The sequence below is a fragment of the Haliotis rufescens genome, unplaced genomic scaffold, assembly GCF_023055435.1.
Source record: "Haliotis rufescens isolate VD_foot unplaced genomic scaffold, xgHalRufe1.0.p SCAF_36, whole genome shotgun sequence".
Lineage (NCBI taxonomy): Eukaryota > Metazoa > Mollusca > Gastropoda > Lepetellida > Haliotidae > Haliotis > Haliotis rufescens.
In genome coordinates this window covers 1,551,135-1,576,142 of record NW_025964068.1, presented here as the reverse complement: position 1 = coordinate 1,576,142, position 25,008 = coordinate 1,551,135, and the positions used below count along the sequence as shown (strand labels likewise).

The 25,008-nt window shown below is 44.0% G+C and overlaps 1 protein-coding gene across 1 annotated transcript in view; it reads left to right on the top strand.

Moving 5' to 3' along the window:
- LOC124124730 (short-chain specific acyl-CoA dehydrogenase, mitochondrial-like) overlaps positions 1 to 25,008 on the top strand; it is a 100,408-nt gene that overhangs the window by 54,869 nt on the left and 20,531 nt on the right. The window contains exons 10-11 of the mRNA XM_046487977.2: positions 5,648 to 5,743; positions 11,623 to 11,679. Of these exons, the coding sequence (XP_046343933.1) occupies positions 5,648 to 5,743; positions 11,623 to 11,679 (153 nt within the window). The remainder of the gene's footprint in view (positions 1 to 5,647; positions 5,744 to 11,622; positions 11,680 to 25,008) is intronic.

Here is a 25,008-nt window from a genome sequence, read left to right as displayed (position 1 = left end):
GGAGAGCACGTCACTATCATTCCTATTCTTCGGACTTGTCAATTGGCAAGGATGAAAATTCTTCAGTTTAATGGAATACTCATCTTAGCTTAGCACAAATGCCTAAGTGGGTAGCAGACCGTCTCATGTCAGTAGCGCCCTCCCTTGGTAACGGGGATGATAAGAAAAATACCATATGGCCACATCCCACATCGATTCTGGTGGATCCTATGTTGAAGGATATGGTTAGGGGCATTGGATGAAGACTTTTCAAAACTTACGCTTGCGCCATCATTCAAGCCAACAAAATTCAGGAATGATGATTTTCCTAGACATGCCTTCGCTAAAGCAGATCTGGCACACTTTACAGAGGATGACTGGTTCTTCCAGACTAGCCACGCTCAAAGTCCAAGACGCCAGATTTGCGTATCAGGCACGTATTAAAACCAGGCATCTTTAACCCGTGTTTTTTCTACCTATCAGTTTACGCAGGTCTCCACTGTGTGTATATTTTCATTTCCATGCTCTCTGATGCTACCTTATCCCAGTCCACAGGTATAGCGTAACTACCTTGTGTCCAGCACTGCTTTTTAACGGGGTCCGTTCTCATATATTATTCATTTTGCATAACAGTCGTACTAATATTATTATATAAGTCGTAGGAAATAATTAACAGTATAAATTAGGGAAGTTAACAAACATGGGAGTAATCGTACCGGACAATCTACAAAAGAAACTTTTTGTGCAGATATATCTGTTGAATACGAAAGACCAGAGAACAGACATTTCCCGCCAGACATCTAGTCACTGCCAGCCGTCTACTACGGTCACTCTAGCAGAAGAGGAGAGACAACGGGAACCAGAACAAGTCATGCCGCCACCCGTACAACATCCACCAACAGAAGCCACATTGAAGGAACCGACCCTCAGCAGTATTCTGGCAGAATGCCAAGAATTACGGAGGAAAGTAGAGAAGATCGAGAACAGACAAGCCCAGCGATAAAATGGTATATTCTACCAATTTTCATGAGCCAGAGCTACCAACTTTACTGCACACACCAGTTGCTAGTGCCCACGATATGTCATGCATGCAGGTCAAACCTGTACCCTCAGATTCACTTCCCCACTTTGACCTAATGAAGAGCGAACACTGAAAGGAAATAATTGAGGACAGAAAGTATTGCAATTTGGCTAAAATGCTATCAGCTAGTATTGAAGCTGGTAACTACAGAATGTCTGAGTTTTCAGCAGAAGGCGAACAGATACCCATGAACGAGGACATCAGACTAAAGCGCCCCCTTACCTTAGGGGAATTTATCAAGGCTTTCGGATTTCACAAATCTGTGTTCTGCGAAGCATTTCCAAACCGCAGAGAAGAAATGGACAGATATCAGCGACTTTCTCTGTTTTACGAATACCACCGCATGTTTACAACCTGGGCCGCATCTTTTGCTGCAAAAGGCATTATCATTGACTGGAGTATCCTTGATACAAGGATTTACACTACTGTCACATCATGAAGACACCCGGGCGTGTAGTATAAGCCACAGCCTCACGCACACGTCAGAATTCTGCTTTTTGACAAGCAAGAGGGACACCACATTCGACCCCTATAACCATAATCATGACTCTCACGTGAGCCCACACAATATCATTGGGGAGACAGATTTTGTAATAACTTCAACTACAGAGGATGCAAAAGGGAAACCGGCATCTTTGCCCACAAATGTATCAACTCCCGTCAAGCAGGGCATGGCCAAATGAATTGTCTTAAAACAAATTTCCGGAAAGAAAAGAGGAAGTGTCTTGTAGCTTCCACATCAATATATAAGAGGCACTTACAGACAGAATTATATGGACAACCTGACCAAATGTTTGTGGACACTTTTATTAATGGACTTCAAGACAGTTTCCATCCACTCATCGAGCCAGTCCCACTGACCAACATACACCAGACGCCTGTGGCTGTACATCAATGACTCAATCCCGAGTCTCGGCCTTCGAGAGAGACAGCTCTCAAAACCCTAGCTAGGGTGTCACAGCCAGCCTATGCTGAGGCATCCAAGTCTGGCTTATACCAGCCGCGACGCAACACCCTCCAGCCCCAGTGGCACGTCATCGGGCACATACCAGTCCCACCGCGGCCACTCCAAAGGAGGTAACGCTGACCGTAAGGACTTCAAGTGAATAGCCAGACAAGCACAACTAGGACTTCCACCCCAAGCCGTCCAAGTTGTCAACACTCCAGTAGGTGGGAGACTGGGTCGTTTCTGGCAGAATTGTGAGATCCTTGGGGACCCATTTGTCACCAACATCATCTGGCGCTTATAGATGACCCGCCACTCACATCGCCATAGCCACCTACCCCCCTACTCAACTGCAGCTACCAAGCCAGAATTAAGCCAGTACGTCGCAGCGCTGCTGGACAAGAAAGTGATAGAGGTTATACACGCCACAGCCGTAACACCGGGCTTCTATTCACCTGTCTCCCTAGTCCCCAAGAAGGACTCAAACACAGGGTGATCCACAACCTCGCCGCTTTCAACAAACGCTACCTGGCGCGTCCACCTTATTTCAGAATGACTACGCTCAGGCTGCTGCGATCCCGGATCCAGGCACAGGATGTATTCATCAGCCTGGATATCGAGGACGCCTATGGATATGTCCCTATACATCCCGACGTCCGGGTCCATTACCAATGGGCGGTTCCCCCATTTGGATTTTCTTCGGCACCGTAGCAACACACACAGCTTACCAAGCCGATAGCCTCGTACCTCCATCTCCGGGACATTCAGTTTGAGGCATACATAGACGATTGTCTCCTGAGTCATTGGAACACCGTCACTCTATTTCGCCACAGGGACTTCACCCCCTGGCTCCTGTACTTATTGGGGTGGAAGATCAACCTCAGGAAGTAAGAGTTGACACCCTCAAATCGCCTTCAGTTCATCGGGGGCCTCTTCCAGATGGACCTCGATCTCTTCTCTGTTCCCAAAGACTGGTGGGAGCGCATGCAGGCGCACCTGACTTCAGCTCTCCACCTGCCACGCACTCGGCGACAATGGCAAGTCCTCCTGGGCCTGCTAACCTTAGCGCAGGACTTGACCTGCAGAGGAAGGCTCCAACTGTGCCCAGTTCAGATGTTCCTGGCTCCCTACTTCAGGCGCGAGGACCCCTCAGTATCCATCGTCCTCCTGGATCATCTCGAGCAGCATCTCAAGTGGTGGACGGTGGAATCGAATGTCTTAGGCGGCGTCTCCTTGACAGGGCCTACGACCTCTCTGCACCTATTCATAGACGCGCCCCTGCAGTGATGAGGCGCACACCTAGAGGGAGGCCGTGGGATTGGGCGATTGCCTCCACCATGGCGCTACACAGCAACTGAACTCTACTTGCCATCTTGGAGGGGTGTTCTGGCGATCAAACACTTTCATCGCCAGTCACCATATGCGAGATGTCGCATTGGAGGATGTGCTAGGCACGCACAACTTGGTCCTCTACTACACATCACTGACCTCGCCTCCAAGTCCAGAGGCGGCCTTTCGACCTCCCCTGGCATAAGCCCTGGACTAGAAGGTTCATGCCCCACTTGTATACGTCTCGGTAACCCAGACTCGACCTAACCAAGAGTTATTGTCAGGCTACGCAGTACCAGGACACAACACATACCTCTTCCCTTCCATGTAATGGTCATCCAGGCCGACCATACAACCGCAGACAGGCTGAGGGAAACGGAGTTTCCCATACATGGAGTGGTCTCCTGATGCTTACCACACAGCCGAGGAGGGGCTGAGGGAATTGGAGGTTCCCATACATGGAGTGGTCACCCGAAACCGACCACACAGCCAAGGATCGGCTAGGGAAGAGAGTCTGGAAATAAAAGATGAAAGTCCACATCTGAAGGTATGCCTGCCTCCAGTTCCGTCCGATAAAGATGCATTAAGGAGTAATGCAGGATAAGTATACAAATATAAAAAATATCTAGGATTTTACTAGGTTATATATGTGTATATGTCCACAGGATTTTACTAGTCTGTGCGGGCTGTCAAGACTATTGCATAAGCGCATTGTCCCTCTACTAGGTGTTTATACGATGACAAGTTGGGATCATTTGAAACCTTTAGCAAGGCAAAAAAATCAAGATTCCCCGACAGCATCACCACAACTTAGTGCCGAATGCCTCCTACACTTGCGGACCAAAAGACACTTGAAGGGTAGCACCATTACTACATATTTTCGTAGTGCTCAATTCAGTGTTGGCCGTTACCCACCCCCCACCCCCTCCCTTCGAGTCACTCAATGCATCCTCATTTTATGACCTCACCAAGAAAACAATTTTTCTCTTGGCTTTAGCCTAGGTGGCACAGGTGAGAGATTTACATGCACTTGACATCACTTGTGTCCCGTTTGAGCATAGCACACAGGGAGCAGTTCATCTAGGGTTGTGATGGGATTTTATCGCAAAAAATCAACTTCCAGGCCAACCCAATCATTCCTTCACTATTCAACCAATTTTAACGATTGTGGGAGTTGAAGATAAGGGTGAAATCGTTTTGAGCCCTGTGTGTGCACTACAAGTTTTCATCCGCCGCTCCAAAACTAGGCTTGCGGAAAATGTCATTATCTTCACAAGGTGGCTTTTGGAGACATCAAAGGCATGCACAGTTTTGGCCCTCTGGTAGTAGCCCAGTAGGTAACCAACCCCAGAAGCAAATAATGAACTCATCCTATCTGGAAGCAGTTTCCCTCCTACGCAGTTTTGTCTAAGACTACCTGGTGCAAGGAATTGCTTCAAGCTTCTATCAGCTGTAGCTCAGTAACACAGTAGATAAAGATTTTAGCTTTCACTATCATCCGTTATTACCATGTGTCTGCTTGGGGGTGTGAGTTATTTAGGTGTTTTTTGTACATCTGAAGGTATGCCCTCCTTCATTCCGTCTGATACAGATGCATTAAGGAGTAAAGCAGGATAAGTAAAAAATTAACTAAAATCTAAATATTTTTTTACATCTGTATACTTATCCTGCATTACTATGTCTTAGGGGACACCCGTTGCAGACTTGCCCACTTTGGCTTCAGAAACCTCTTTTTTTTAAGCTTGGGCAATTGTCAGTAATGTGATTGCTGATATTCCATCAAGGTCACATGACAGCAGCGATGGTCCATATAAAAAGTTGGATCTGAGAGCGAAACAATTTTCTCTTCACCCAAGACCATCGGTAGGCACTCTCCTTTATTGTCGTAAGGTAAGCAGTAAATGCATTAAGAAGTAGTGCAGGATAAGTATACAAATGTAAAATATATTAAGATTTTTCTAATTTTCTTTCAGAAGAAGACAAAAGGTAATATTTTTATGGCTTAACCAACCTTCAACACAGTCATAGATCATCAGTCCCTCATGAATTAAAGGCTTGGGATTCACAAAATATGTGTTTTGTTTGTACAGATAATTCCTCGGGTAATTTGGTCAGCTTGGCATGTCAACACGTCTCTTTAACATATCTTGGTTTGTTGAGTTTTTGGATATGTAAAATATGCACTCAAAAATAAACACAAATATCGCATACTGCATCAGACAGTAACTTGATATTAATACTTCAAGATCTGAGTAAGACATTGTTGAAACCTGAAGGCTGATATAATCTAATGAAATTTGAACTAATTTCAGATGAAGCTGGCTGACATGCAAGTGAGACTAGAGAGTGCAAGACTCCTCACATGGAAAGCTGCTATGCTGAAAGATTCAGGAAAGCAGTTTACCATGGTAATGCTCTATAGTTTACTGTGGCTGTTTATCAAATTTCAATTGACCCCATTGATTAACTCCTTAATTCTAAATTCTAAATATATCACATAATAGATATACAGACGTATCTACTAAACAAATGTCAAGTCAGTCATTATGTACGAAAGTAGCAAATCTTTAAGGCTTTGAGTGTTGATGTATGTGATCATAAACGACGCAACATTCTATTTTTTGGATAATGTTCATACCCTTGACCATTTTGCAGTCAGTTTACATTTTCTGTTTAAAAAACATTTCAAACAAAAAGATTTACCTGAGGAAAACAATGCAAGTACAATTGAGAACCTATCAAGGTTCAGCTGACACTGATGGTTTCACACTCAGTCGTCATATATACAAGCAGTCAATATGGTGGGCCCATTTATATCTTTCACTACCACTAAACTTTTCTTTGAAATACAAGTACTTATCTGGTTGTGAAGTTTGATTGTATATACTATTTGACACAAAGCAAAGCAAAGGATTCCAGCCTTGACCTGACACTGGCACACCAAAGTGTGTGATGAAGTGATCCCAGCCTTGACCTGACACTGGCACACCAAAGTGTGTGATTAAGTGATCCCAGCCTTGACCTGACACTGGCACACCAAGGGGTGTGATGAAGTGATCCCAGCCTTGACCTGACACTGGCACACCCAGGGAGAGTGAAGAAGTGATCCCAGCCTTGACCTGACGCTGGCACACCAAGGGAGAGTGAAGAAGTGATCCCAGCCTTGACCTGACACTGGCACACCAAAGTGTGTGATGAAGTGATCCAAGCCTGGACCTGACACTGGCACACCAAAGTGTGTGATGAAGTGATCCCAGCCTTGATCTGACACTGGCACACCAAAGTGTGTGATGAAGTGATCCCAGCCTTGACCTGACACTGGCACACCAAGGGAGAGTGAAGAAGTGATCCCAGCCTTGACCTGACACTGGCACACCAAAGTGTGTGATGAAGTGATCCCAGTCTTGACCTGACACTGGCACACCAAAGGGTGTGATGAAGTGATCCCAGCCTTGACCTGACACTGGCACACCAAGGGAGAGTGAAGAAGTGATCCCAGCCTTGACCTGACACTGGTACACCAAGGGAGAGTGAAGAAATGATTCCAGCCTTGACCTGACACTGGCACACCAAGGGAGAGTGAAGAAGTGATCCCAGCCTTGACCTGACACTGGCACACCAAAGTGTGTGATGAAGTGATCCCAGTCTTGACCTGACACTGGCACACCAAGGGGTGTGATGAAGTGATCCTAGCCTTGACCTAACACTGGCACACCAAGGTGTGTGATGAAGTGATCCCAGCCGTGACCTGACACTGGCACACCCAAAGTGTGTGATGAAGTGATCCCAGCCTTGACCTGACACTGGCACACCAAGGGAGAGTGAAGAAATGATTCCAGTCTTGACCTGACACTGGCACACCAAGGGCTGTGATGAAGTGATCCCAGCCTTGACCTGACGCTGGCACACCAAGGTGTGTGATGAAGTGATCCCAGCCTTGACCTGACACTGGCACACCAAAGGGTGTGATGAAGTGATCCCAGCCTTGACCTGACACTGGCACACCAAGGGAGAGTGAAGAAATGATTCCAGTCTTGACCTGACACTGGCACACCAAGGTGTGTGATGAAGTGATCCCAGCCTTGACCTGACACTGGCACACCAAGGTGTGTGATGGAGTGATCCCAGCCTTGACCTGACATTGGCACACCAAGGTGTGTGATGAAGTGATCCCAGCCTTGACCTGACACTGGCACACCAAAGGAGAGTGAAGAAATGATTCCAGTCTTGACCTGACACTGGCACACCAAGGGGTGTGATGAAGTGATCCCAGCCTTGACCTGACACTGGCACACCAAGGGGTGTGATGAAGTGATCCCAGCCTTGACCTGACACTGGCACACCAAAGTGTGTGATGAAGTGATCCCAGCCTTGACCTGACACTGGCACACCAAGGGCTGTGATGAAGTGATCCCAGCCTTGACCTGACACTGGCACACCAAGGGAGAGTGAAGAAGTGATCCCAGCCTTGACCTGACACTGGCACACCAAAGTGTGTGATGAAGTGATCCCAGTCTTGACCTGACACTGGCACACCAAGGGGTGTGATGAAGTGATCCTAGCCTTGACCTAACACTGGCACACCAAGGTGTGTGATGAAGTGATCCCAGCCGTGACCTGACACTGGCACACCAAAGTGTGTGATGAAGTGATCCCAGCCTTGACCTGACACTGGCACACCAAGGGAGAGTGAAGAAATGATTCCAGTCTTGACCTGACACTGGCACACCAAGGGCTGTGATGAAGTGATCCCAGCCTTGACCTGACGCTGGCACACCAAGGTGTGTGATGAAGTGATCCCAGCCTTGACCTGACACTGGCACACCAAAGGGTGTGATGAAGTGATCCCAGCCTTGACCTGACACTGGCACACCAAGGGAGAGTGAAGAAATGATTCCAGTCTTGACCTGACACTGGCACACCAAGGTGTGTGATGAAGTGATCCCAGCCTTGACCTGACACTGGCACACCAAGGTGTGTGATGGAGTGATCCCAGCCTTGACCTGACATTGGCACACCAAGGTGTGTGATGAAGTGATCCCAGCCTTGACCTGACACTGGCACACCAAAGGAGAGTGAAGAAATGATTCCAGTCTTGACCTGACACTGGCACACCAAGGGGTGTGATGAAGTGATCCCAGCCTTGACCTGACACTGGCACACCAAGGTGTGTGATGAAGTGATCCCAGCCTTGACCTGACACTGGCACACCAAAGTGTGTGATGAAGTGATCCCAGCCTTGACCTGACACTGGCACACCAAGGGCTGTGATGAAGTGATCCCAGCCTTGACCTGACACTGGCACACCAAGGGGTTTGATGAAGTGATCCCAGCCTTGACCTGACACTGGCATACCAAAGTGTGTGATGAAGTGATTCCAGCCTTGACCTGACACTGGCACACCAAAGTGTTTGATGAAGTGATCCCAGCCTTGACCTTACACTGGCACACCAAAGTGTGTGATGAAGTGATCCCAGCCTTGACCTGACACTGGCACACCAAAGTGTGTGATGAAGTGATCCCAGCCTTGACCTGACACTGGCACACCAAAGTGTGTGATGAAGTGATCCCAGCCTTGACCTGACACTGGCACACCAAGGGAGAGAGATGAAGTGACCCCAGCCTTGACCTGACACTGGCACACCAAGGGGTGTGATGAAGTGATCCCAGCCTTGATCTGAAACTGGCACACCAAGGGAGAGTGATGAAGTGATCCCAGCCTTGACCTGACACTGGCAAACCAAGGTGTGTGATGAAGTGATCCCAGCCTTGACCTGACACTGGCACACCAAGGGTTGTGATGAAGTGATCCCAGCCTTGATCTGAAACTGGCACACCAAAGTGTGTGATGAAGTGATCCCAGCCTTGACCTGACACTGGCACACCAAGGGAGAGTGATGAAGTGATTCCAACCTTGACCTGACACTGGCACACCAAGGGCTGTGATGAAGTGATCCCAGCCTTGACCTGACACTGGCACACCAAGTGAGTGTGAGGAAATAACCCCAGCCTTGACCTGACACTGGCACACCAAGGGCTGTGATGAAGTGATCCCAGCCTTGACCTGACACTGGCACACCAAGGGCTGTGATGAAGTGATCCCACCCTTCACCTGACACTGGCACACCAAGTTAGTGTGAGGAAATGATCCCAGCCTATACCTGACACTGGCACACCAAGGGCTGTGATGAAGTGATCCCAGCCTTGACCTGACACTGGCACACCAAGTGAGTGTGAGGAAATGATTCCAGCCTTCACCTTACACTGGCACACCAAGGGAGCGTGAGGAAATGATTCCAGCCTTCACCTTACACTGGAAACTATCTGTTGATGCCTGGTTGGTGGTGCACATACTTTGCAAAACCTGTAATCAATCGGATGTTGGTTTTGATTGGACTATGCAAAGGCTCGTTAGTCCACCCAATATATAGCTCCATAATTCCAGCCTAGTTCGGCAAGTATGGAAACTGCACTTTTATAGGAAGATGGTTAGCTACTTGATCTGGCAGCTGTCACTTGTACATACTTCATATGATGTTATCTCTTGTGCGCTCTCCAACACATTAAGTAGCCAGGATGGATGACGTAAGATACCAAATCTTTTCATGATGAAGTAGATGTCTGCAGTTCTGCAGATTTTGTGTCCTCATTTTTCTTCAGCTCTATGCTAATTCTGTATTTGAATAAGTCCTACTATGTCCTTGTCTGTATGGATCGGGTGGTCAGACTCTGTGACTTGGTAGATTGATTGCGTATCATCATATCCCGACAGTGTGAAATGTTGCTCATAATATCAGTCACTATATTTTGTCGGGTGCAGACTGGATAATCTACAGGCCTCTGTCACATGGCTGGAATACTGTGGTGTCAAACAACACACAAGCAAATACTCCTACTGCTTCATTAGATAGGTGATGAATGCTTTTGAACATGAGATGAAATTATTCAGATTCAAATAAAATGTTCTCAAAGCCCTCGCCTTTCATGTTATTCAGCGTTTTGTTGTGGACTTCCCCGGTATGCATACTATATTTTGTCAAAGGGTTTGTTGTTGGAACTGTTATACGCTGTGTTCAGTCCTGACTTTGACTAGATTAGTAGCTGGCAAATGCTTTATGCTCAAATGTTTAGACCAAATAATCAGCAATATTATCAGCACAGATGTAGGTGATTTTTTTTAAGAATTCTCACTGAGTTGTTGAATTGTTTTCATTGTTTGCCAAGAGGCCCATAGCAATGTGACATCATTGTCAACAACAGGTGTGGTCCATGCCAATTTGCTTGCTGCTGACTGCTCATTATTCCTGTGAATATCCTACCTCCATAAATCTTGTGCAAGAAATAGTATCTTGCTTCCCAAAGGCTCTTGCTCATGTGCAAGGCAGGAAACCTGTGTGTGCTAGCAACAACATCTGAAACTTTTTCTGAGTTTTATCTTGCACATTTTGGTAGTTTGTCACACTGTTGTTAATCTATGTCCTCAGTTAACGTTTAATAGTCATTATTAGTATATTATTTACAGTTGAATAGTTCCGTTATCTGGTCATGTAAATAGTTAGAGGTGTATTGTGGGACAGACATAGTGTTTCCTTCACCATTGAATGTGGGAAGTACATGATAGCTGGGGATTCACACACCACCTGCTGGAAGTACAGAGAGTAATTCCCACCCACCTCCCCAATATCTGCATCTTGGGTGCTGATTGTTGGACAGAGTTGGTGAGGATTCCCACCTTACGCATGCTAGAGCCTTTGGGCAGCAACATACTATTTCTTGGGCAACTGATTACGGATAATTGACAGTAAAGAGGACTTCTGTTGAAAAGCTGAAGATTTTATAGTGTGAGGACAGCCAAAATACAGGATTAATAGCAGTGATATAATAGACCTGTAGTATTTGTAGAATTATTAACAATGATAGTTATTGTTTGATATTTGCATGTTTCACACTTTGTACCATAAACATAAACTTTTTGATACATGCACAAACGAGATATGAAGTGATGACGATATCAGTTGCTTTACCTTGATCATACTTAAGTACTAAAAGTTGATGTTATGAATTAAGCATCTTCAAATAATAATAGAAATTATTGATTATATAATAATTTTAAAGTGTTGAAGCTGTAACAAGGTGTGATGATGTATCTGATTTGTGTTCCAAATGAACACTGTGTGTTTAGTATGTTTGACAGACATGAAGACAGCACATCATCAGATTTTTGGCATAACTTTGAGCAAGTGAATGAGAGTTCTTAACCTTGTTACATCCTTATGATGTATTTCAGGAAGCAGCCATGGCTAAGTTGGCAGCATCAGAAGCTGCTACATTTGCTGCCCATCAGGTATGTTGTGTTACTGGCTCTTATTCACGTTATCACTGTCACTCACTGCACACATTGCATTTCACCTTTGTCACTGTTTGATCAATGGCCCAGGTAAAATGTTAGATGCTTGCCCATTTTTGCTCAGAAATACGTCAAGTGTTCAAGGTATTTTATAGTATGGTAGTTCTTACTTTAACTGCGATGTACCATAATGACAAAAGAAAGAATCAGAGATTGGCGCACAGAATGCAAAGCAGTGGGAGAAACAGCAACTATAGGTCATGGCTAAGATTGCCTGACAATCCAAAATATATATGCATAATAATGTATTCAAAAATAATTCTACTTTGACATTGAAAAGTGACATTAAATGAGGTATCAAATTTCCATTTGATGCCTCTAAGTTAATCCTTTTCACACTCTAAAGTCTGCTAACACGAGGAATGTATTCCCGAAAACAAAACCTGCTTGTCTATGGCATCCCCGACAGTAAACAACAAGGTATAGCGTGTCACAAACTTTCTCGGACATAGGGTTTACTTCCGCCTTGGATGTTGTAAACATTCACCGGCTGCCACACCACACCAGAAATGAACATACATAAAACTCTCCTAAGCCTATAGTTGTGAAATTTGTCAATATGGCTGATAGACAGGATGTGTGGCAAGCTAGTTTCTCAAACTCGGCAATGTTGAGAGATAGAAAAATGTCGATCCGTACAGATCTACCTGTTGTTTTGAAAAAGTACAGAGGTAAGTTGTCGGCAAAGGCGTATACTCTCCGCACAGAACATAAAGTGCAGACCAGAATCTTCAAGAAAGGAATCGATGTGATCCTGGAGTACAGGAAGAACACTATATCCCCGTGGAAAGCCATTGGACTTGATGAAAATATCTATCTGACATGAACGTGATATCTATGATCAGCTGACAGTCTCAGACAAGAATGATTTGGTCCTGCTTCCTTGTGTGTGTATATATGTATCTGTTTTCATGAACGATTGAAGTTGTATTTCAACTTCAATCCTTATATTGTATATTTTTTACTTATCCTGCATTACTCCTTAATGCATTTTACTGCTTGTTCTTGAGAGAGAAAAGCTGTGTGAGGGTCTTTGCTTGAAGTTGTTCCAACTAGCTGAGAGGCCAACACTATCACGCAGCACCCACGTGACCAAAGAAGTGACGTCACAGATCCTCACATTACTCTTGTCACTTGCTGAGTGAAGACCTGTTTTTTTCTGCAGCATAAACTTATTCAAACCCTCACGTGTTTGCTCTTTGAGTTAATGTTTTTTGTCTTTGTGTTGTGCCTACTGTTTGTTTTTTGTAAATTCTATGTTTGATAAACTTGTTCATAAAGTTATTAGACACTTACTGGCGTTTTCTCAAAAGAAAACATAATGCCAGGTTTCTTGTTGTTTCAAGTAGCCATCTTGAATATTTTACGTGGCCAGCAGTTAATGAACTGGTTTGCGTTCTATATTCTTTTTTACTTGTTGCCCGGGGATTGGCCTATCCTCGTAAGTTTGTTTGTTTTCATTGTATGTTGTCTTACGTTTGTCATAATAATTGTTTCATAAACCCACACAGTGGGATAAACAAATTATAGCATACATAATCGGGCGGGGATGCATTGTGATTTTACACTGCAGATATCATGCCCTCCTGCTCAAAGTGCTGGCGTAATATATCAACGTGGGATGCCTCCAGGGTCACCGATGTAAAGACTCTACTGCTTACACCCACAGCTTTCAGTCAGTATCTCCGTGTTTCCTAGAAACGCAGAACACAGCAGACCAGGAAACACCGGCGCAGGATGTCAGACCACTCCAAGGTTTCGCCTTCCAGATCGGCCATCTCGGATGAATCCCCCCCCCCCCCCCCCGGACCTCAACTGCTACCTTGATGTCAGACCCCACGGTTGCAGCCTCGACTCAGAGCACTCTGACGACCATTACAGTGTCTATCTTTACGGCTGCGGACACCTTGACACCCGACGTGGCGCTAACTTACCAAACGGCCTCTATACTATCTTCCGGACAGAGTCTCTGCAGACACTTCAAGCGCCCTTACAGACGACACGTATCTATCCAATAGCGCCTGTACAGAAGCCCGCGCCTCTGCCACTGCCTAGTCGGTCGACTATACAGACACCATCTACCTCTCGTTACTCCGTGGACTCGGTTTCCCCAAGTACATCTTCACGTCGGAGTGACAGCAGATCTTATCTTCAGGGTCATCAATCTTGGAGCCGCTCCCCAGTTCGCAGACGCTCCGGTGGCTATCGGTCTGACTCCTCGGAGGGCACCTTCATCCACTTTTATGACGACACCCCCATGGATGGCGAGTCCCACCTGGGTTTAGACCAAGTCGCAGACTGGCTGGTAGACAGATTGGAGGCAAGACGAGATGACTACCCAGTCCACTCTCTTCAAGTTGCGGACCGCACTCATACCCTAGATGAGGATCTGCACCACATGACGGAATCGATCTGCTCCATCTCAGTTCGAGTTTCAGACAGTAAACTCGCCTTTGTGGAAACCGAGATTTGCCACACGCTCAAACCTCTCTCACTGATGGCGTTGTCCTCCAGGGCTATACTGCAGGACTTATTGGAGGATAAACCCCATAGGATTGACAAACCTAACAACTGTCGTATCCTACCTCCAACAACAAGTGGGACATGTGCTCTCATATGCGCGCCGCTCTGATGGAGCTCGCAGCCACTAGACGCCTAGGGTACCTGATTTTAACCAGATTTTAAGAGAAACCTTCTGCGTCAACCTTGGTCAGCCTCTGACCTCTTTAATGGACAGATATCCAAGACACACACCCGGGTCTCAGCCTTCGCCCTAGATGAGACGGCTCTCAAGGCCCTGGCCAGGGCATCACAGCCAGCCTTTGCTAAGGCGTCCCAGTCTGGTTCTTACCAGCCACAACGCAACACCCTCCAGACTCGGGGGCGGGGCTCCACCTCAACCTCTCGGGGCAGAGGCAGAGGAAAAAGAAAGTCCTCGGGCACATACCAGTCCAAGGGAGGTAACGCCGACTGCAGGAACCTCAAGTGAATCGCCAGACAGGCACGACTGGGACCTCCCACCTCCAGCCGTCCAACTTGTCGACACTCCAGTAGGTGGGAGACTGGAGCGATTCTGTCAGAATTGGGAGATCCTGGGGGACCCATATGTCACCAACGTCATCCAACAAGGGTACAAGCTGAAGCTTATGGACAACCCACTACTCACGTCGTCCCCCATATTGGATACATACTCAACAGCAGCTACTGAGCCGGAACATCACGGCACTGGTAGACAAGAAAGCCATAGAGGTTATACACGCCCCAGCCATAACACCGAGCTTCTATTCACCTGTCTTCCAGGTCCCCAAGAAGGACTCGGACAAACAGGATGATCCACAACCTCGCCGCTTTCAACAAAGGCTACCTGGCGCATCAACCTTATTTCAGAATGACCACGCTCAGGCCACTGCGATCCCAGATACAGGCACAGGATGTACTCATCAGCCTGGATATCGAGGACGCCTATCTACATGTCCCTAGACATCCCCACGACCGGAAATTCCTCCGCTTTTTCTTCAAGGGAGTCCATTATCAATGGGCGGTCCTCTGATTTGGAATTTCTTCGTCCCCGACCTCCATCACTGGGATATTCAGCTGAGGCGTACATAGACGACTGCCTACTGAATCATCGGGACACTGTCACTCTACTCTGCCACAGGGACTTCGCCCTCTAGCTCCTGTGGAAGACTCAAAGTCAGAGTTGACATCCTCAAATCGCCTTCAGTTCATTGGGGGCCTCTTCCAGATGCACCTCGACCTCCTCTCTGTACCCAGAGACTGGTGGGAGTGCATGCAGGCGCCCCTGACTCCAGCCCTCCCCCTACCACGAACTCGGTGCTAATGGCAAGTCCTCCTGGGCCTGCTAACCTCAGCGCAGGACTTGACCTACAGAGGAAGGCTCCAACTGTGACAGTTCAGATGTTCCTGACTCCCTACTTCCGGCGCCAGGGCCCCTCAGTGTCCATCGTCCTCCTGGATCATCTCAAGCAGCATCTCCAGTGGTGGACAATGGAATCGAATGTCTAAGGCGAGACAGGTTGCCTCCAGGCTGTGGTCCGCTGATCAGCACCTATGGCACATCAAAAACCTCGAACTGGAGGCGCTTATCTTGGCCATCGCTCATTGGAAGCAGGCCCTCAGACATGCCCGGCTCTCCATCTCGACGGACAACATAACCGCCGTATGGTGTCTACGGAACCAGGGAACGACTCATTTGACCTCGCTCCTGCAGCAGACATTCTGATTGTTTCATCTGGCAGAACATCTGGGGATTCAGTTCAAGGTCAAACACATTCTGGGCTGCCGAAACATCCTAGCGATGCACTATCTCAGCCAGGCAAAGTCGCTCCCACAGAATGGAAGCTTTACCCAGACGCCTTTGCTCTTGTTTGTCGAAACCATGGTCTCCCCAACATAGACCTATTCTCCACCAGCCAGAACTACCAGATCCTGACCAGCGTCCCAAAGTCGTCCAGAAGATCAGATTGACACAGAACTTCGATCTGACTTTGGTCTCGCCCTGGTGGCCAGAGAGGGCTTGGTTCATCGACCTCTGAGATCTATCCGACGCCAACCCACTGCCACTCCCAGATTGGCCAAATCTGCTGATCTGCCCTCACAGCAGACAGCCACACCCAGGACCAGACAAGCTATGTCTTCATGTCTGGTCCATTTACAGAGAGCACTGAACGCCAAAGGCGCATCGCCCAACCACCATGAGCCTCTATGACGACAAGTGGCAATCCTTCAAGAGCTTTTGCAGGGGCAAACAAGACCCCACTTCTGCATCGCCTCAATTCCTAGCCGAGTTCATGCTCCATCTGCACCACAAGCGTAAGCTCAAGGGCAGTATCATCATGACCTACCTTGTGGCACTCAACTCCGTCCTGGCAGTTCCGAAGGATCGGCGCATGACAAAAATCCTGGAACTCCAGGCTGCTACGCTCATTCAAGCTGAAAGACCAAAAGGCGAAATTCCGTCCACCAGTTTGGGACTTGAACGTCATTCTCACATCGCTGAGAGACGCACCTTTCGAGCCACTCGAAACTACGTCATTCTATAATCTGATGAAACGACGGTCTTCCTACTGGCGCTGTGCCTGTTTTGGGACTTCTTTGCAAAGAATCAGTGCCCAGGACAGGCCGATAGATCATTCCTCATCCCTCCCCTATCATCGAATGTCGACGCGGAAGACAAACAAGAGCTCTGTCTATGTCCGGTTAGAGCGCTCCGTTGCTACATCAGACGATCCAAGGAACAGCTTTTTGTACCGGTAGTTTTCCCATACATGGAGAGGTCACCTGGCGCCGACCACACAGCCAAGGATGGGCTGAGGGAATTGGAGGTTCCCATACATGGAGTGGTCACCTGATGCCGACCACATAGCCAAAGACTGGCTAGGGAACAGAGTCTGGAAAGAAAAGATGAAAGCCCACATCTGAAGGTATGCCCTCATACGGATTCCGTCTGATAAAGATGCACTAAGGAGAAATGCAGGATAAGTAACAAATCTCGTAAAATCTTTGATAATTTTTATATTTGTATACTTATCCTGCATCACTGCGTCTAAAGGGACCCACCCATTGCAGATGTACTTCCCCACGATGCCTTCCGATGTTTCGGACTCCAGAGTAATATGAGGATCCATGATGTCACTTCCCTTGGTCATGTGGGAGCTGCGTGATGGCCTGGCCTCTCAGCTAGTTGGAACAACCTCTTCAAGCAAAGACCCTCACACAGCTCTATTCTTTGACAAGAACAATATGCATTAAGGAATAATGCAGCATAAGTATATAAATATAAAAAATATCTAGGATTTTACTAGGTTATATATGTGTATATGTCCACCCATACACAGTAGCATGTTGTATATGCCTACAGTCAGACCAACACATACACAGTAGCATGTTGTATATGTCCACACATACACAGTAGCATGTTGTATAAGTCCACACATACACAGCAGCATGTTGTATATATGTCCACAGTGAAATCAACACCGAACAGAAGCATGTTGTATATGTCCACACATACACAGTAGCATGTTGTATATGTCCACACATACACAGTAGCATGTTGTATATGTCCACACATACACAATAGCATGTTGTATATGTCCACACATACACAGCAGCATGTTGTATATATGTCCACAGTGAAATCAACACACACAGAAGCATGTTGTAGATATGTCCACACATACACAGTAGCATGTTGTATATGTCCACACATACACAGTAGCATGTTGTATATGTCAACACATACACGATAGCATGTTGTATATGTCCACACATACACAGTAGCATGTTGTATATGTCCACACATACACAGTAGCATGTTGTATATGTCCACACATACACAGTAGCATGTTGTATATGTCCACACATACACAATAGCATGTTGTATATGTCCACGGTCAGACCAACACATACACAGTAGCATGTTGTATATGTCCACACATACACAGTAGCATTTTTTATATGTCCACACATACACAGTAGCATGTTGTATATATCCACACATACACAGTAGCATGTTGTTTATGTCCAACGTCTGACCAACACATACACAGTAGCATGTTGTATATATCCACAATCTGACCAACACATACACAGTAGCATGTTGTGTATATCCACACATACACAGTAGCATTTTTTATATGTCCACACATACACTGTAGCATGTTGTTTGTGTCCAAAGTCTGACCAACACATACACAGAAGCATGTTGTATATGTCCACACATACACAGTAGCATGTTGTGTATGTCCACAGTCAGACCAACACATACACACTAGCATGTTGTATATGTCCACACATACACAGCAGCATGTTGTGTATGTCCACAGTCTGACCAACACATACACAGTAGCATGTTGTATATGTCCACAGTCTGACCAACACATACACAGTAGCATGTTGTGTATGTCCAGTCTGACCAACACATACACAGTAGCATGTTGTATATGTCTACAGTCTCACCAACACAAACACAGTAGCATGTTGTGTATGTCCACAGTCTGACCAACACATACACAGTAGCATGTTGTATATGTCAACACATACACAGTAGCATGTTGTATATGTCCACAGTCTGACCAACACATACACAGTAGCATGTTGTATATATCCACACATACACAGTAGCATGTTGTATATATGTCCACAGTGAAATCAACACACACACAGAAGCATGTTGTATATGTCCACACATACACAGCAGCATGTTGTACTTGTCCACACATACACAATAGCATGTTGTATATGTCCACACATACACAGTAGCATGTTGTATATGTCCACACATACACAGTAGCATGTTGTATATGTCCACACATACACAATAGCATGTTGTATATGTCCACAGTCAGACCAACACATACACAGTAGCATGTTGTATATATCCACACATACACAGTAGCATTTTTTATATGTCCACAGTCTGACCAACACATACACAGTAGCATGTTGTATATGTCCACAGTCTGACCAACACATACACAGTAGCATGTTGTATATGTCCACAGTCTGACCAACACATACACAGCAGCATGTTGTATATGTCTACAGTTTGACCAACACATACACAGTAGCATGTTGTATATGTCCACAGTCTGACCAACACATACATAGTAGCATGTTGTATATGACTACAGTCTGACCAACACATACATAGTAGCATGTTGCACATGTACCTCTTGGTTAATATATTTGATTTTAAAATCTGAAATTAGATTTGAGTATAAATTCTGGAGGAAGTGATCAGACAATTTACGATTATCTCCCTTTCACTGATTTTTTAGAGACCCAACACCAATAACCAGTCTTGTCAAATGTTTTCTGCATCATGTATACTACCCTTGAAGATCAGGGTTAGAGTTGGTCTTCAGCAACCCATGCTTGTCTTAAGAGTTGAATATGCTTGTCATGAGAGGCGCTTAACACGTTTCGGTGGTCAGGCTAGCTGACTTGGTTCGTCATTTCCCAACAGCCAATTGCTACGGTACCTTACTTTTCATGGCGTTGTTAAAAGCAAACCATTTAAGAATTTAAACATGGTTGCAGTCAGAAATGGGTTTAGAAGACCCTTTGACACTCTGGCACACTCCAAATTATAGCGGCGATGTGACTAAGTGACTATGTTTTGACGGAGTTGGTACAAGCAAACCATTTGAGAAATCGAACATGGTTGAAGTTGGAAATGGGTTAAGAAAATCTTATTTGAGGATTTTAGCCATGCATTTTACTATTTTTCTCATTGCTTGTATGCCAAACTCTGATCAAACTCTTTCAAACTTTCCTTGCATTGTGCCGCAAAGTGTGTCAGAGCTCACGTCATTTTTGCCAGCTATTGTCCATCATAAAAGATGTTTGTGGTTTTGTTGTATGGAAACATTTATTTATGTTTGCATGTTTTGATTACCCTAGTAGTATAGATGATGGGGGTTCTGGCTCACTTCCACTAGAGCCAGATTCATATACCTATACCACCAATACAGAGGGAATTTTTTATGTCAAAATAATGATGTGATTTAACAATCGTCATGATATCGTATTAAATGAATCATCAATATTTTTACTAATGTCAGCATTCATTTAAATATGATCCAACGATAGGAAGCAATCTATTTTTAATCTCCAACTAGTTCTTTGGTTTTGGCACGGAATAATTGATGCGCTAGTTGTCTCCCTTGTTCTATGAACTTTTTTTTCTCATCTTCGCTAATACCACTGGTCTGGATCGAATCTCCTGCTTCATTGCGTTGTATTTGGTGAGTTCTGACAGCACTAAACGAAACTCATCCTCGGATATCTTACAATCAGCTAATGCTGTTGAAATATGGTCCTCAATGCTGTTCAACTTTGCTTCAGTGAGTGTCCGAATATTATCATGTTTTAATGCTTTCTTTTGCAACTTATGAGAAATGAATTTTATCGCTATTACAACTTCCCGAAAGTTTGGAAGTTGCCACGACTAGAGCCATTATTGCTATAAATTATCAATAAAGTTATTATTATACACCAATGTTGTCATTATTAAAAAAATGTTATGCATGTTACTACTTCCGATAATAAGTTTTCAATTGAATGTTCAAAGTTTATCGTTCTTCATAAACTTCACAATCTTTACATGTAGATATCTAACAATATATGTAATTCACAGCTATAATATATAATCCCCAGATGAAAGCGCCAATAGCTATTACGTACGTTTTGCAAAGTTCATAAATTGATAGTGAACAATTGTCTACCTTTATTGAAAGAGGCAAATAAACAACTGTATTGGCGAGTTATTCCGTTCGCCATTTGCAAAAACATGTGATCAGCTGTTTCCTGTGATGTCACAAACGGTGACCACTGTGATTGCTTCCTGTTGTTTAAAAAGCAAAACGGTACACAAGGAAATTAGCACTGATAATAACGGTCCGATTGGTATTGTCATGTTGTTTACACAAACATTTTCAAGTTGTGGGTGCTTAGCGATCGTGTTGGGAGTAGGGGCTTAATTCCTTTGTTTTCGAGAGATTAGTTTAATAAACTGGAGAAGCCTGTGAGTAAGTGATGGCAGAGACCATATAATAGAGGGACGGCCCTCACCAACAGTTTATCACTAACCATCAGCGCTACGGTCTGGCATGTAACTGATACACCCCGACACCCTGCTGTTAACCTCCCTGTACCGCTGCAGATGCGCAATAGATGCGCAGACATTCACGACTGACCATTCTGGTAACCACGTAAACAATATTACATAATATCCGGGGTAAGAGTTAATTCCCTTATCCGAGATTTCTCCGACTACGACCAGCGACAATCCAATAAAAGGACGTCTCTTAGCGGATTACAAAGATTTTTGTATGATATCTTTCATAAGCACATGTCAGTTGGCTGCAAATTATTTGCTGAACATGTGTGTCTTCCGGGACATTTATTTCAATTTACATATCTCATTTTATGCTGCAATTGTTAACTATTATAAATAAACAAATATACCAAATCTACTACGAACGCCACAGAAAACTACGATCCGGTAAATTGCACAGGAACTCAGGAAGTGTAAATAAAACTCATTCAGAAGCAGGGAAGACACTTGTAACATATCACCATATTCCCGATGTTCACAAAATATATCTCCAGATGAACTTCATTTCTTATAATAAGTCCAGACTAGATTTACTTGCAAAAATGCATGATCACCGACTGGTGTAAATGCTTTACTATTAGCCAGAAAAAAAATGACGCCATATTAATGTTTTTATTTCATGTAAATTCGCTACTATTTTATAATGCTAATAGTTCCAATGAATTAAAAATACACATTAAACTACGAGCGTTGTTAAATGAATTTACGATGTGTCTGACAATGGGCTTCGAAAGAATCAAATGTTATTGGTTAATGCCAGTTTGGGGCTAGCAGTGATAACAGGGTTTGCCGGAGAGAGATAAGTTTGACACCTTCGACCTTGTTGTCTGGAACTTCTCTCCCGACGACTGCCGATATAATCCTTCTTTTTTCTTGGCATTTACAAAGCAAATGATAATTTTATAATACAAATATTTCATGTAACGGATTTTTATTTTTGTATGATGTTTTCATTGTTGTGTAAATACACAAAGTAAGTAGTACCTTCATCATATTTACATTATTATGATTGGGTTTAGGCCAAGATCATTTTGCTCATAATCAATATTTACACGGCATAAAATAAATAATTGATTAAATGTAATCATGATTAATACAGACAAAATCTTCAGAAGATAACAAATATGTAGTATTGTAGTATGTAGTTTATGCGCGATATGTGATAGAAGCCTAACTGAAACAAAGTTAAACTTACGAAAAAATGGCGAAACCAATGGTAAAAAAAATATGCGTCTTACAAAAACAATTCTAATATCATACAATATAAGTCACTTTGTATAATGTTTCAAAAGATATATGCGGATGATAATCACAGACAAAATGCATGTTATTTCGTCTGCTATATGGTAAGTTAATTTAAAATATGTGACGTAAAATATGGCCTTGCGCCAAAAATCATACAAAAAAAACTACAGATCGTACCTAAATAACTTTGGTACCAAGCCAAAGGGGAAATCGTGATGATTGTAAAACTATTTAATTGAGGACCGATGATAGGAACACATTCGTCTGAAAGCATGCGAAAATTAAGAGTTGTGGTGTAATTATTTTGGGAAAAGTCAGATTTGGTCCCATTTCTGGAGTCAAAATCTGAAATATCGCATCCGCCCTAAATTTGTAAATGGCACTAAGCCAATTTTTAACATATTTCCTTTTTATATACCTTGGTAACCAAGGACTTTCATTGCGAATTAGAGGCCGTTATTGAAAATCATAATCTGCGCCATTACATGTGCGGACAAAGACAAAGCGTGATCACAGTCATCAAATACAGTGACAACGACATGCTTTAGGGCACCAACAAATCTCAGTTGTAATGTTAACAATGTTAAGAAATACATGAGTGTAATTTTGTATTGTAAAATATATCTTTTGCATGGGAAAAAAAGGCGACAACGATGACTGCAGTGAATGCGTTTCTGCTCGCTTCTGGACAGGCTGTGCAGTACAAGCCGTAGCACTGATGGTTTCGCGCATAGGCTAGAGGGCCGTCCCTCTATTATATGGTCTCTGGTGATGGTCATTCAATGTGTTTAGTTTATTTAAATCAATTGGATTAACATACAATAGTGGTATAAAGGGGGGTATAAAAGTTGGTATATTTACTGACTGATATTCTCATCATGAGTATGAAACGAAAACGCCATGCTTACGATGCTGAATTCAAACTGCGAGTCTTCGCTCTAGCTGATATAATTTCTCACGGGTTCATAATTCTATACACACCGATTCACAAAATGGCGCTTCGTTGTTGATGGCAACATATAACGATCATTATGAGATTAAAAAAAACAAGAGAAACAGCTTCCCACATCATGAAAGTGGATGACTGGTTTGTTAAATCTTTATTAGAAATAATAATGACTTTTTCAATATAATTACAACGTTTTCCATCTTATATTTTTGAATATCTGCGAGTACCAGCACATATCTTGCAGTCCGACTTCGCGGTGTTTTTTGCCTTTCACTTCCTGGTTCGGCTTATCTGCGGGTCATATCATTTTCTTTCGTATTTCAATGGTCAAGTTAACACCTTGGCTTATCTATGGGGTCGGCTTATCCGCGGTCATATACAGTAATCGAAATCCATCAACAGTATCCAACTTTTCAGATGCCTCATCGAGCGCCAGATATAAACCCATGGTGTATATTATTATATTATATAATAGTCTTTAATTGGTCTTGCTTAAATGTTTTGAGAGTATACATCAACCTTATCAAATGTATATTATGCGGCATGAATATCTTAGTAAGAGAAATGCTGTCACTTTTAATAATTTGGACCCCCTCAAGGGTTGCAACGGGTGATGCTCCAATATCAATAATACTACGTTGGTGTTTGTGTTTCTTAACCCTCATGGTGCCTGGACGTCAGTCAGCCTGCAAACCGCTCAGTGCTGCAATGTGCTGACGTCGCAGTTACAAAAACGTATACCGGTACATTGTATCAAAAGTGTTGCAACGTCTTCATTTCTTCACACAGGGTAACCAAATTGTATAACATGCAACTCGAGTTGATTGTCTTTCCAACAGTATCTAAAGTCACCAAATCCAAAAGATCTATGCACTGCCCAGCCATCGATAAATGTGCTGGTATTATAAGTTTCCTACTTTTCCACATTAATCGTAATATGGACGCACCCGAATATGGCAAGCAAAGTCAAGTAAGCGCCCTTGTTTGAAATCTAAATGACCAATAATTCATATCATTGGCAAGTACATGTCCTAACAGTGATAGACATATGATATTTATGTTGAAGTACACATTCACTGAGAATTTTCCGTGAGTTATATTTACCGATAAAAAATCCCGATGAAATTGTGCGTGTTTTTGACGTCCAAACAAAATTGACGGAAGTGGTCGTGATTAATTCATACGCAGACTGTTTCAAAGATTATGTCACAAAACGAATGACAGTTTGGAATGTATATCGTGAAGAAATCCCGGTTACGTCCATGCATGTTTCAGTGACCGTGCTCTTTTATTAGTGATAAAAACAACTTCCGGGTAATTGACATCGTTACATTTTCAAAGGACAGAATGTGAAAGATCGCTAAACAGCTCTAACAATACTCAAATTGACATTGCTCAATATCGGGCATCATTGCTATTTCTTAATAAT